The sequence below is a fragment of the Pseudoliparis swirei genome, chromosome 13, assembly GCF_029220125.1.
Source record: "Pseudoliparis swirei isolate HS2019 ecotype Mariana Trench chromosome 13, NWPU_hadal_v1, whole genome shotgun sequence".
Lineage (NCBI taxonomy): Eukaryota > Metazoa > Chordata > Actinopteri > Perciformes > Liparidae > Pseudoliparis > Pseudoliparis swirei.
Genome location: NC_079400.1, coordinates 13550419 through 13565087, shown reverse-complemented (window position 1 = coordinate 13565087; position 14669 = coordinate 13550419). Strand labels below are relative to the sequence as shown.

At 46.5% G+C, this 14669-nt stretch overlaps 1 protein-coding gene across 1 annotated transcript in view; it reads left to right on the top strand.

Annotated features, from left to right (window-relative positions):
* ryr2a (ryanodine receptor 2a (cardiac)) overlaps window positions 1-6068 on the top strand; it is a 125383-nt gene extending 119315 nt beyond the window's left edge. The window contains exons 111-115 of the mRNA XM_056430441.1: window positions 616-772; window positions 892-956; window positions 1046-1146; window positions 4542-4593; window positions 4923-6068. Coding sequence (XP_056286416.1) covers window positions 616-772; window positions 892-956; window positions 1046-1146; window positions 4542-4593; window positions 4923-5018 — 471 coding nt within the window. The 3' untranslated portion in view covers window positions 5019-6068. The remainder of the gene's footprint in view (window positions 1-615; window positions 773-891; window positions 957-1045; window positions 1147-4541; window positions 4594-4922) is intronic.
* The last annotated feature ends 8601 nt before the right edge of the window (window positions 6069-14669 follow it).

Below are 14669 nucleotides of genomic sequence, written 5' to 3'. Positions count from 1 at the left end.
GAAATTTCAGGGCACTCACTCTAATCCCCTATAGTCAGTCACCCATAGCATTCCATAGAGCTCTTCTGTTTCCTCTTAAGGGGCCGCGGGTGGCAGCTCTAACGGGGCTCCAGGGAGGTGACGGGGGCTTAGTGGGATGGAGGGATGGACTGAGGGGCCACTTCCTCTGGCAGCTTTTTGCTCCTTCCTCCCCGCATGTGAATAAATCCCTTCCAATAATACTCACAGCAGAATGAGCGGATCTGAGCTGATCTCTTCATCTTTCTCTCCGTGTAGAGGGGTCTTCCATCATCTTCCCCCCTTCCTCTCCCTCTTTTGCTCAGTTCTTCTGTGCATCGTGTTCCCCTTATATCAACACAGTTTGCCCGTTTAAAATTTTAAGTCTTTCTCCTTTTTTTCCAGGTTTCCTCTTTGCATTGGTCTAATCTCTTGAGAATCTTTCTCTTTTCAAGTGATGATCGTTTTTGTACATTGTTGTTTAAGTGAGGTACATGATCATCAATGAGCTCTTTGAACCGTCGCGTCTCGTTTCTTTGCAACTCGTTCCCATTTCAAATCCAGCACAATACATGTCTCTCTCTCTCCCCCTTCCCCCTGTGTGTCTCTCTCCCCCAGTGCTACATGTTCCACATGTATGTCGGTGTGAGGGCAGGCGGGGGGATCGGGGACCAGATTGAGGACCCAGCAGGTGACGAGTACGAGATCTATCGCATTATCTTTGACATCACCTTTTTCTTCTTTGTCATTGTCATCCTCCTGGCCATCATCCAGGGTGAGAGACCCCGCAATGTCAATACGAGTATCAATACAACAACGTATGGATGCAGTACGAATAAAGGTCGTGGCTGTGGTCCAGGTAGCTCATGTCTGACCCATGCGTGTACCCTCTAGGGTTGATCATCGACGCTTTTGGAGAACTGAGGGACCAGCAGGAACAAGTGAAAGAAGACATGGAGGTGAGAAGACACACACCGTGTACTATTACACGGGTCATGGATGTGTTGTGTTCGGGCTTTCACTGAACTCTGACCCGTTTCTCCTCCAGACCAAATGTTTTATCTGTGGGATCGGTAACGACTACTTTGACACAGTGCCACATGGCTTTGAAACGCACACACTACAGGAGCACAACCTCGCCAACTACCTGTGAGTACCTCTGGGGTGTGTGTGTGTGTGTGTGTGTGTGTGTGTGTGTGTGTTTGCAAGTCTCTCAAGTGTCACGCATTGAGCGTGAGACTCACGCATTTCGGTCTTACGTCACGCACTCCCGCCACACATCGTATTTCTCACGCTGAAAAAAACTCTCGGTTATTTAATGTTTTAATGGGCCGCAGCGCACAAACATGAGCTGGCCGCGCTGCCCTCACCATGGAGGAATCAAGCGCTCCCCTGGAGTTCTGCTGTGAGGAGCCACTTATCAGCCAATCAAAAAAAAGAAATGTGCTACACAATAGCCAATCAGAAAAAAAAACCTGTATCTGTTGTATCTGGGTGAGATTTAATCCAGCAACCAATGAAAATAAAGCATCCTGGAATTGCGCGCGACTGACTGATATCCGAAAATTTCGTTCTGCGGGGGGTGGGGGGGGGGGTGGAAATGTCACTCTTGCCTGTCTTCAAAACTTGAGAGCCCTGTGTCAAGAGTTCGAGGGCATCCACAAAGAAATGTTCTAGACAATAAACACATGACAAACAACAACAACAACAACAGGAGTTAAATTGTTAAGAGAGACGCGTACGTGAACCGATTTGGTCGCCTCGGGTGGGAGACGAAAAGAAAAGTCACGCCGCTTCTTCTCGTGTAGGGAAACTCGGGGAGGAGAGATGCGGGGAGGGGGGGCGGGGAACGAGACGGGAGACGAGAGATGGAGAGGAGGGGGGGAAAGGTTTGAGGTGCGAGCGGCTCACACGGGTACTTTATTGAGGAAATAATCGTGCTCTAAGGACAGGCGTGTAGCAAACTGTCGTAAAAGCACGTCGGCGACGCCAGGCGCAGCGCGTCACAGCGCTGCTAACCTGTCGCACTGGAGAGCGGGTCCACGGGTCACGATGCCCGGCCTCTCTTCTGACGACCGCCCGGTCACGGTATCCTCGCCTTGCGCTCGAGGCAGGAAACTCGGCGGGCGAAGACCGAGTTAAGGGAGGGAGGCGGAGATCAGTAACTCCTCTATATGATTCTGCGATCGTTCGGGCCTGATGAATGACGCGTGCACATAGACAGTGGTAGCTGTTATTCTCGCACGCGGCACCCGGATGATGTCAGATCGATCTCCGCGAGAGAAATGCTGGGTATTCAATTATCTGGTCTCCTCCCAACCCGCTCGAGGTTACAAGGCTCGTGAGCGGCTGGCGGGACACTTATTAATATTCTTATTCTTAGGACAAACTCCGACGAGGACTCAAGTGTTACGAGTCCCTCTCTTGGTCCAGGAACCAACCACGGCACGGCCCTGAGGCGGAGGTCTACCAGCTGCAGCGATTTCTCTCGTCAGTACAAAATGTCAGTGGAGAGTGTGAGGGCTCAGAATGGTCCCTGGGGGACTGAGGTCAGTAGGGGTAGCCGTGCAGACTCACCTCGGAGGCTGCGGGGTCCGCTCTCGGGTCTCCGCCTTCCGTCTCCTCGGGTGGGTCGACAGGTGAAGAAATAGGTCTCACAAACAAAGTAGGTCCACAAACCGAATGTAAAGTTTAAGACTGCAAGGCAGCCAAGTATTTTATTCAAAAAAAGAAAGAAGAAAGAAACAAAGTACAATTACAAGTCAGTTCCCTCACGGAAGCCTGACGCTAAAACACAACCACTAAAAACTCTTTTTTCTTCTTAAGCCCCCTGTTTCCTCTGTTCGTCACCTTTATACCCTCGGCTCCTCCCACTTTTACCGGATATCCGTCCCTCTTTGGGGTGCTGATGGGGGGTTCACCCCCCCCCCCCTCTCTTCCTGAGAGGTTCTGGAGAGACTCTTTGTCCCACTTCAAAGAGGGGGACCGTTGTCTCAGCTGGTTTAGATGAGCTCGGTCACCTCGGTGACCTGTCTCCGGGTGTCTCCTCTTATCTCTCAGGCACTTAGGGTACCCTCTTTATGATCCTTTCAGACCTGGTGAGACTTCCCGATGCCAGTGACATCAAACACACTCTAACCGGGGGTCAGGATACAGAACATATTGGGAGACATATATTACATTATCATATCAAAGACCATTGATCTACAGGCAGGTTAACACACATGAATCCAGGTTTGTGTTTATTCACTCCGCAATACATCCTCCTGGGCCCATATGGTGCGGATATGGGCTCCGAACACACAATCAACCAGGTCTTCATTTGAATATCACCAGAGGTGCAATGTTTCAGAATCAGAATCAGAATCAGAAACAGTTTTATTGCCAGGAATGTTTTCACAAACAAACGAGGAATTTTTTTTGGTGGAAGGTGCAACATTTGGACATGACAAACAAACAACAATCAACACGACAGAAAGACAACAAATAATGTGAAGTGTTTGGGTGTGTGCTTCAAGTGGTGTGTTTTAGTTAAAGTGCATGTTAAAGTGACGTGTGTGGAGGAGGGAAGAAGAAGGAGGAGGGAGGAGGAGTGAGGAGGAGGAAGAGGAAGGAGCGGGAAGAAGGAGGAGAGAGGAAGGTGGAAGAAGAGGTGGTAGTCCTGGGGGTGACAGTCAGTCAGTCCCGGGGTCCATTGATGAGCCCGACCGCCGTCGGGAAAAAGCTTTTGGTGTGGCGGGTGGTCTTGGTCATGATGGACCGCAGCCTCCTCCCCGAGGGGAGGGACTCGAACAGGGAGTGTCCAGGGTGGGAGGGGTCAGCGACAATCTTTCCGGCCCGCTTCAGTGACCTGGAAGTGTCATCTGGTGTCGGCGTGGGGCCCCTGAGTGAGTTCAGACAGAGGGTCACCGGTTGTAAACGCCAAAGATGACCACTCAGGACCCGTGTTCTGTCACACCTGGCCCTCTGCTTATCGTCCCAGCGATGGCCTCGACGCTTTCATTTGATCTTACAGCCACTCTCCCTGTCGGCCGGCCTGATGGATGCCTTGTTGCTTTCCTGTTGTTGTAGTCTAATGGAACTGGGGTCCCCTTTGATCTGTTTTATTACTCACATTAAGCATTCGCTCTTCCCGGCCTGGTCTACGGATCCTCGTGCTAATCCCAGAAAAATTCGCATTTATTTGTCCCACTTCTAACACCCTCTCTTGTGAATTTTGATAAACCAAGCCTCTTTAATATTCCAATTACTTTTATGCAAATGGTACTTAATTTGTTTCCCTTATTTATCAGTTATCTGTGTTAACCCGACTATTCCTCACAAAATAAAAGAGACGCTTTCAGGTTCATTTTCCTTAATATAATTATGTGTAATTCCTGTTTTGCCCAGTTTGTGTAAAAAGGCTTCAGAGCTTTGAGCTCCGTGTTGGATTTTGTTTAACATCAGGCTGGTGTGTGTGTTTATGTGTGTGTGTTTGTGTGTGTGTGTGTTTGTGTGTGTGTGCGCAATAATATTGTACAACATTTTTCTTGTGTGTGTTTCAGATTCTTTGTGATGTATCTCATCAACAAAGATGAGACGGAGCACACAGGCCAGGTGAAGCTGCTCTTGTCCCTCTGTCTTGGTACATGGTGTTGTGAAGGGGTTGGTGGCCCTCAGCTCCGCCTTCCTCCAGTGTTTGAGCCTCAGTGTGCTTCACACTACCCGGCAGCAGGTCCTCTAACGGCTTCTGAAGCCTTTCCAGAGGTAGACGGGGCGTCTTGCCCCTCGGTACGATGGGCGGCCTTTCGCCTCGTCGTCCAGTTTGGTGATACCAGACGGGTAGAAACCTCTCGCCCTGGTGGTTGAAGAATACTGAAGCTTTGAACCCAATCTGGTGTGTGTAACGAATCCTTCCTTCCTTCCTCCCCCCATCTGTCTCAAAGGAGTCCTTCGTATGGAAGATGTACCAGGAGCGCTGCTGGGAGTTCTTCCCTGCTGGTGACTGTTTCCGGAAGCAGTACGAGGATCAGCTCAACTGATCCGCTGCCGGAGCAACCGGCGCTTCCCGTTCATACGCCACCTGTTCACGGCTCTGAAGCCTCTTCCCGACGCTCACCCCTCAAACCGTCTTACTGTCCTCCAAGGAGTTCCCGTTCTACCGAACAAACGGGTCCCACACTCGACTCCACGTCCCGGTCCAGGAGGAACCACACCTCTGGCCTCCTCCACAGGCCCCGCCCCCAAGTCCTCATCCAGACACTCGACTCGTCAACTTCCGGCACACTTTGTTTGGAATGCTTCTCACTCTGACTTTGTACATATCAAATCTCAGAGAGTATATGGCACGTCAAGGTCTTCGGCTCCGACGACGACCGCTTCGCTTCATCTTCTTGTACAGTCACAGAAACGAGCAAAAAAGACCGGGGAATGAATCCTGGAGCGAAGGAAACAAGGGAACAAGGGAAGGACGTGCCGGACGGGGGAGGAGAGTGAAGAGAGAATTATTCCTGAAGGACGATGTTCACAAAGAGCAGACATTAGTGATGATTTTTACGACTTTCCATGTGTACGATGCACGCTGCATGTCGGTACCGGTGGTGACGCACAAGAGGAGCAGCGGTCCAACATAACAGCTCTGCAATAATAATCGGACCTCTGAGAAGCTTTCACGTCAGCTTTTGTTCGAGACTGTCAAAGAGGAGGCGGAGTCGACGAGAGGGGATCTCCACGGTGCCTATAAATAATAATCTAATGCAACACCACCGAACTCCAGCCTCCCAGCAGTGGAGTCGACCTCTGTGACCCTGAGCATCCTGACCTTCACCCATAGGGCTGTTGTACTGGATGAATAAAGTCTAGTTTACAGATGTTCATGTTGTGTCCAGACCGTAACCATGCCAACACTGTGTGTGAAGGGCTCCTTAACTGAGTGTTCACATGGCGAGCGCCACGACCACACGTACCGTTGTGGAGCTGAGTCGGCGTATATGGACATCAGCGAGTCATCACCCTCCACCAGCTTGCAAGTTCTCTACATCTTTGTTTCTTCTTTTGAAAAGACTACAGAAATAAATAAATGCCCCAAAAACTATGTTTTCAAAATGGTTAAATTCATTAATGACGTGTTTGGTAAGTCGGCCTTCGGATAGAGACGACAGGTCACTGAGCACGTGACCTGATGCCTCCATGGGGGTCAAGTCTCTGAAGAACAGCGGGGCGAGTGTTCCACGCAGTCGTGTAAGACACATCGCAGCCTCTAGGGGGCACTAGTTCAGACTCTTTACATTCATGCTACTTAATTAGGGCTTGTTCATCAAACAATGGAGCTTTGTAAAAACTGTCTGTTGAAGACTTTATTGCTAGCTTTGGATCAATAATCATCCAGATTGGAGCTCCAGCTGGAGGCTGGGCTGAAGACACATGATCAGTGTGTGGGTGGAAGCGGGGGATGAGAGGGTGGAGGATACAGTGCCTTACCGAGCCGGGGGGAGTGATGCCAGCTGCAGGAGGAGAGGCCATGTCGAAGAGCCTCACACTAACACCTAGACTAGGACTAGAGGACTTGGCTGGTGTTCACGACCTAAACACACCCGTGTGAGAGGTCAGTCGAAGGTCAGAGAGGACTCAGGACTTTGGGAGTGTGACATCCCTCACGCCTCACTGTCCTCTGAAGAAGACATTCACTTGTCTGGCTCTGCAGTGAACATAAAGAAGTGTGACGATGACAAAACGTACACATGTATTGTGTTTGAATCGATTCTGTTTGGTGAGAACTGTCCGCTCGCCTTAAAGCTCTCTTAAAGGGACGGCAGCAGAAAATGAGGCTCTGTGTTAAAACGCCCAACAGAAGCATCTCTACGGTCCGGTCCAAGCTACGGTTCTGTTCTCATCGTCTTCATGGTTTATGATGCTGCCTCACCGCCGACGTGACGCACACGCTTTGTTTTGCTTTAACTTCCATCTGACGGCTAAAGAATGACGACACCAGCTGTGTTTCCATTGGTTCTCTATGAGCCGCTATGCAATCCCGTCTGCCGTGGGGTCGTGACCTCCAGGAAGAACCAGGCTCGTCAGGAAACACTGGGTCATAGCTTGTGATCGGGCTTTGTGGTTCAGATGGGAAGACCAGAACCCCTCAAGCCCACCATTTACCCCTCAAGCCCGCCAGAACCCCTCAAAACCCGCCAGAACCCCTCAAAGCCCACCAGAACCCCTCAAGCCCACCAGAACCCCTCAAGCCCGCCATTTATCCCTCAAAGCCCACCAGAACCCCTAAAGCCCACTATTTATCCCTCAAAGCCGCCAATCACGTCTCGCACACACTCGCTCATCGTTCGGCGCCGTCAGCCATGACGCCAGCTGTGCAGATCAGCTGGTCTCCTCTATCCAATAAGCACAGGGACACAAGGACATGTCGAGCCAATCACCTCGCTGCTTCGCTTGATGTGGGCCGTGGCGGCTTTAAAGACACGTGTTCACCTTTTTAGAGGAATTGAAGAAAAATGTCCCATGCTTTTATTTGGATGGTTTAAGATTAAATGGATTTATGTTGTAATATTAGAGACATTTCCTTATGTACACTATTTATACACTCAAATAAACAATCAAATGCAAATAGAGAGTTATTTAACAATATGTTCAAGGAGTTTATAAAGTGTTTCCGGCCCTTTAAGAGGGCGGCCATGATGCTGATTTGGCCCACGATGAACATGAGTTTGACACCCCGCTCTAAACCAAGAACACTTTTTTTCTCGCAGTGGTGAAAATTAACCAACTTTATTCTGTTACATCTGATCCGGTTGTCTTAGAGACACCAACAACAACAACAACAACACCTGAGGTGGAAAGGTGTGTTAGTCCACACTCTGTATACTGTATATCCATCCGTGTTCCGCAACACGGGAGGTAGAAATCCATAATCCATGACGATCGATGGATTGAATGCGCTTTTATTTTTTCTACTCACCTCCACCGCTCACATCTCATGACCTACAACGTTTGACCTTTTAGGATTCCGGTGCACAAAAAGGGGCCAAATGAATAAAGACACAATGACATCATCCATCACAGAGTCTATTTAAAGTATAATTATTATTGTAGTAATGCTTGAGTCGTTCCTTATCGATAGGAGCTGTGTGTGGGTTGAATGGCTGCTCGATGTTTAGGAGACTTTCCTGGAATCATCTCCTCAAGAGTTTCTCTCAAGTTTCTCTTTTGTTTGCTTGTTTTTGGGGAAGATGTTCCGCCACACGGCAGAGAGAGTTACTCTTTGTATGGACGTTCTCCAAAAATATATATCTAAAAAATAAACACACCATTGCATGATTATTATGCGGGTTTGATGACCAAATATAACAAAGACAGGAAATCTGTGTCACCCATAAATTGTGAAATAGGATTATTTCAGCTGAATATGGAGTTGTGTGTTGTTGTGTTTCAGTGTTGTGCGCTTCGTTGTAACTTTAAGCCGCGAGTGCATCCCTCCAAAAAAAAAGAAGCGGCTCTTGCTTCTCTCACGTATCCATCATGTTTAATTATACAGATATTGGTTTAAGTATCATTTGTTTTTAAGCTCAAGCAATATCCTTCAGCAGTGTGTGTGTGTGTGTGTGTGTGTGTGGGGGGGGGGTTGTACATGCAAACAAAGGCAAAACTAATAAAAGCTTGCTCAATTTTGTCTGTTTAAAGTAAAAATGATTTATTCATTTATAATCTATGTATTTATTTACTTAAATAATATAAATAAATATATGAATAATGGTGGCAAGGAAATAGTCTACTGGTATATTTTAAATGTACACATTTTAAATGTATATATACACCTGTATTTGTGTATATACGTATATATACTTATATATATGCACAAATATATATACATATGTATGTGTATATATATAATATATATATGTGTGTATATATATATATGTGTGTATACATATAAGTATAAATATTCATCCCAAACGGGGAGGCATGTTAATTTGCCACCCAATGGTTAATCATGTAAACTTTTTGCGAAGACTGTTGCAACTTCTGAAAAATGTTTGTATAAAGTGTATAAAGAGTCTTGAATGGATTTGCATGATTTTGGAAATAAAACTTTATTCATTAACTTGTGAAGAGCCGAATGTTCTTAATTAACATTGTTGTGACTGCTGCTCTAGAACATAGAGGCTGTGATGTTTGATTGGTTGATTCAGACCGCGACGCCCCCTACAGGCCGAACGCGGAGCAGACGCGTTGTTTCACTCGCACGTCTCAAGAATCAGATCTGCTGCCAATTAATAATCTGTAAAGTTAAACAAGAGCGCTAAATAAAGCAGTTGTTGTTAAAATAAGAGGAGTGAGGCAAACGCGTAATCTCCTCAGGCTCCGCCTCCTGCCGTACTCCTGCTGCAGGGAGGCGGAGCCTGCATGTAGACCAAAATTATTTGGATTATTCCATTGGCTCTTGGATTATTACAAGATTGTTTTCGACAAGTTAATCTTCACAAATAAACAACACGTTATAGATCTTTGAAGCTGGAACACAAACGTCATCAAGCTAACGTTAGGCACCAAACGCACGACGTAGCATGAGCACAGTGCACCACCCGGCTGAGAGGCGGAGCTCATGACAGTTCTTCTCTGGTGTCCAGACCCTCTGGGAACACGTGCTCACCACAGAGTGAGTCAGTAAATTAAACTACTTTGGGGGTTTTGGGACTGCTTCCTGCTGATTCCCATTGCAACAGTGCTAATGCTAGCTTTAAAGCAGGGCTGTTGTGTTCCACTCAATGACATGGCGTGCTCGCTCAGTCATTATTCTTTTCATGTGCAAGATCTGTTTACTTGACATAATTAACGCCTCCTGTTGAGTTCCTCTGTGCTCTGTTTAACGTGCACGTTAGTGCATGAGAGCCTGCTGTGTCTGTCCCTGCTCACGACCCTCATGAGCATTGTTAGCTCTGTGAGCTATAGCCGCTGTCTCCATGATGAGAGCTGTGTGGAATCAATCGCCCAACATCAACATGTGGAGCAGCTTCATGTCCTTCTAGCTTATTTGGATGAGACGTCCCAAAGACAAGAGAGCTGTTCCGTCACAGAGCTCCGAGAACAACACACGACCACAAGCTACTGGGCTGAATGTCATGTGACTCACCCCAATGCATCATGGGATACATCTTGTGTCTGGGTAAGCTTCAGATAACGGTGCCGTTGTAATGTGCAGCCTGTGATGCTGATCATGTCAATGCAGCTGTTCAGTGTAACTTTGATCTTGTTGAGCATCATTATCGGGTCCTGAAGGAGGCCTGAAGGAGACCTGAAGGAGGCCTGAAGGAGGAGAACGTCTCTCTGCCGTCAGGCTGCAACGCTCCTGGTTCAGAGGTCGTTCAAATCAATTAGACGTCTGTGTTCGTGTGGCTTCTTTTGTGTGAATGATTTATCAGGATAATAAAGTTTCTCTAGATCTATTACAATGTGTAATTATAATCTTACTTTGTAAAGTGTCGTCTTTCAAAGCTTTGAAGAACTTCTCAAGAGCGGTGAGTTCAGGGACCCGGGATGTCATCGTCTGTTGTACAGCTCCGGGTACGAGGTTGATCTGCTTCTTTCCTTCTTTCTTTCCTTCTTTCCTTCTTTCCTTCCTTCTTTCCTTCTTTCTTTCTTATGAAATGCACGTTGTAACCTTGTTTAAAGGTCTACTAATAAAGTATATTATAAATATGATTGTTCTCTGAGCTCCTCGTTGACTCGTCTTCAGTCTCAGACTGAAACTCTTCTGTTCTCCCGTCACCAACACAATAATATAAAGAATTCAATAATCTGTGATTGTTGTTGTCCGTACGTCTCTGTCGGTCAGTCGGTGAATCTCAGTGCGTTATCTTATTGGAGATGTTGTAGTTTCTGGCTGCTTCAAAACATCTGGCCTGGCCAGCAGAGGACCATCAGCCTCAGTTGTTCTGGTGATTGGTGCTTTGTCCTGTGAAATAAACAACACAATGAATAAATAAAAGGAAAAACAGAAATAAGAACAAACAAGGCTGTATTTTAATGTAACCTCCTTCGGCTGTGTTCCCCTTAATAATTTATTCTTAACAATTTAATAATTCAACTTAAAATGTGAATTGAGTGTTTATAATATTCAAAACGAAGAGTTCATGTTTTTATGCTCATATCTTGCTCACCATGTTACATCAAAATACACCAAACCCAACCAGACTGTGTGTTTGGACCTGTGTAATTAAACTTATCCATTATGTGTAGTAACTTCATCCATCACTTTATTCCTTGTTCTTTCTGTGTGTGTGTGTGTGTGTGCGTGTGTTGGGGTCAGGAGAGCTCTGCCATCGGCTTCCTTCAGCGCGCTGCATTAAGTGTCCATGTTTGGTCAGGAGAGTCTGAAGAATTCATCAGCTTGTGTTTGGCTCCGCCTCTCCACCATCCAATTACTCCTCCATCTTTACAGAACCTGATATCACGACGAGTGCTAAATGAATATTACATATGATTATTTTTGGTATTTTTTATTTATTTGCCAAACATACGATTAATAAGAACGAGGTCGATGCAACATGGCGTCATGAAGGAAAACGATAAACAATAAACATATTCAGCCTTCACCAGAACGTCTCACAGCCTGGAGAAGTTCTGAAGGTCCATGTACACTTCAAAATATAGACCGGTGAGAATAGCCAGCAATGTCACTTTAATAACCTTGTTTTGCTGCTTAAGTCAAATATGTGTGTGTGTGTGTGTGTGTGTGAGTGTGTGTCTGTGTGTGTGTTTGTGTGTGTGTGAGAGAGAGAGAACGAGAGTGTGTGAGAGAGAGTGTCTGTATGTTTGTGAGAGAGAGTGTGTCTGTGTGTGTGAGAGAGTGTGTGTGTGTCTGTCTGTTAGTGTCTGTGTGTGTGTGTGCACGCGCACGTGTGTCTGTGTGTCTGTGTGTGAGAGGGAGAGTGTGTGTGAGAGTGAGTGAGAGTGTGTGTGCGTGTGTGTGTGAGAGAGAGAGAGAGGGTGTGTGTGAGAGAGAGAGAGTGTGTGTGTGTCTGTCTGTTAGTGTCTGTGTGTGTGTGTGTGTGTGCGCGCGCACGTGTGTCTGTGTGTCTGTGTGTGAGAGGGAGAGTGTGTGTGAGAGTGAGTGAGAGTGTGTGTGCGTGTGTGTGTGAGAGAGAGAGAGAGAGGGTGTGTGTGAGAGAGAGAGAGTGTGTCTGTGTGTGTGTGTGTGTGCGTGTGTGTGTGGTTCTGTGTCAAACTGTACATATTGGGACTGTTGGCTAATCAGGAGTTGTCATTGTTCCCCCTGTCAGTCAATAGGTCACATTATGAGGAAACATGCAGAGATCAGACTGTGATCATTTCCACCAGACGTGTCACTGGATCTAGAGCGGCTCGTCTTTATGACGTCACTCCAGACGGTGACGGCCGCTCTGCCTGTCGAGGATGTTCTGCTCTGGTGAGTGAAACTCTGAGACAGGAAACAGGAAGTAAAACTCTGTGTGCAGTCGAGGCTGGACCTGAGACACCAGAACTGGCAGCTCAACCGGCGCATACCATGATGGTTAGATGGATGGATGGATGGATTGAAGAAGGGATGGACGGATGGTTGGATGGATATATGGATGGATGGATGGTTTGATGATTGGTTAGATGTATGTATAGATGGATGGAAGAAGGGATGGAGGGATGGACAGATGGATGGATGGAAGAAGAGATAGGCGGATGGATGGACAGACAAATGAACGGATGGATGGAAGAACTGATGGATGGATAGTTGGATGGACGGATGAATGGATGGATAGTTGGACAGACGGATGGATGGTTGGATGGAAAGATAGATGGAAGGATAGATTGATGGATAGAAGAAGGGATGGACGGACGTATTGTAGTAGTATGCATGATGGATATCTTGACAGATATTTGCTGCAACGCTTTACTCAGAATCATCTGTATACACTGTAAGACCAGCTGTACTATTATCATTACCTCAAGGTGAGCCATGTCTCAGGGCCCCCCTCATATGATGACCTCATGAGGCATGTCTCAGGGCCCCCCTCATATGATGACCTCATGAGGCATGTCTCAGGGCCCCCCTCATATGATGACCTCATGAGCCATGTCTCAGGGCCCCCCTCATATGATGACCTCATGAGGCATGTCTCAGGGCCCCCCTCATATGATGACCTCATGATGAGCCATGTCACAGGGCCCCCCTCATAGTATTACCTCATGATAAGCTATGTCACAGGAGCCCCCTCATATGATGACCTCATGATGAGCCATGTCTAAGGGCCCAACCTCATATGATGACCTCATGATGAGCCATGTCTCAGGAGCCCCTCGTATGATGACCTCATGATGAGCCATGTCACAGGAGCCCCTCGTATGATGACCTCATGATGAGCCATGTCACAGGAGCCCCTCGTATGATGACCTCATGATGAGCCATGTCACAGGGCCCCCCTCATAGTATTACCTCATGATAAGCTATGTCACAGGAGCCCCCTCATATGATGACCTCATGATGAGCCATGTCACAGGAGCCCCCTCGTATGATGATCTCATGATGAGCCATGTCACAGGAGCCCCTCGTATGATGACTTCATGATGAGCCATGTCACAGGAGCCCCCTCATAAGAACCTCATGCTCCAGGCATGCTGCAGCGGACCGGAGCACAGCGGTGCTGGAAGGCGGAGCTCGGGGTTCTGGTCAGCGGAGCGTGGCAGCAGCAGAGCTTCACAGCTCGGACCTCACCCTGGAGACTGGGAGCCGGAGCGGACTGGTAAGAGCATTTCATTACTGCAACTCAGCTTTTGGCTTTTGCTTTCTTAAGTTCTTGAATATAAAAAATGCAGCAGGACACACATGCAGCCACTGAAACAGGCAGCGAGGATCTTTAAGTAAAAATAAATAGATATACATAACTTGGAAGGAAAATACATCAAACGTATTAACCTTTAAAACTCTTGATGTTCATCTTTTCATTTATCTCATAAAATATATATATATATTATATAGTATACACTTGCTGCAACAATTGTGAAGACACTAATATTAACATTGCCTTTTGTTACATGAATAAGCCAAAAATATATTAAATCTGGTTTCAATAAATGAGATATACATTCAGAATGACCATATATGAGTATTTTGAAAAGCATCAATGAGCCTCTTATCGTTACTGAACCACAACATTATAAATGGGCTCTGAATATATTTTTGGGCTCTGAATATATTTTTGGGGGAAGGTACCTGTTGGTCGTATTATATTCAGAGGATATTCCACAAGCGCAAAACCTTGAATATGTTTGTGTGGATAAAGTTTTCTGATATAGATCCTGAAGTCTTCACACAACCACAACATAAGAACCAGACTAGATGTTGTTTTTGAAGATGTATAAGTGAACTTGTTGAGGAGACTCAACTATGTGACGCAATACAGGGATTTGTACTCCATATAATTATCTATTTTCTTTACCGTGTGAAATCCATGTATACGGGTGTTCTTGTGGTCGTCTTTGCATTGTTCACCATCAGCTTCCCATTTAAAGAGCATCACAAATAAGTCATTGCCTATAATATTAGGCAATATTAAGAATATGGGAATAATAAAACAAGGCTTAAAATGATAAGTGCACTAGCGCTCAGAAATTATTCCTAATGTTTCAGTATTTGATGAAGGCCTTTACCGTATACTTACTGTTTACATGTT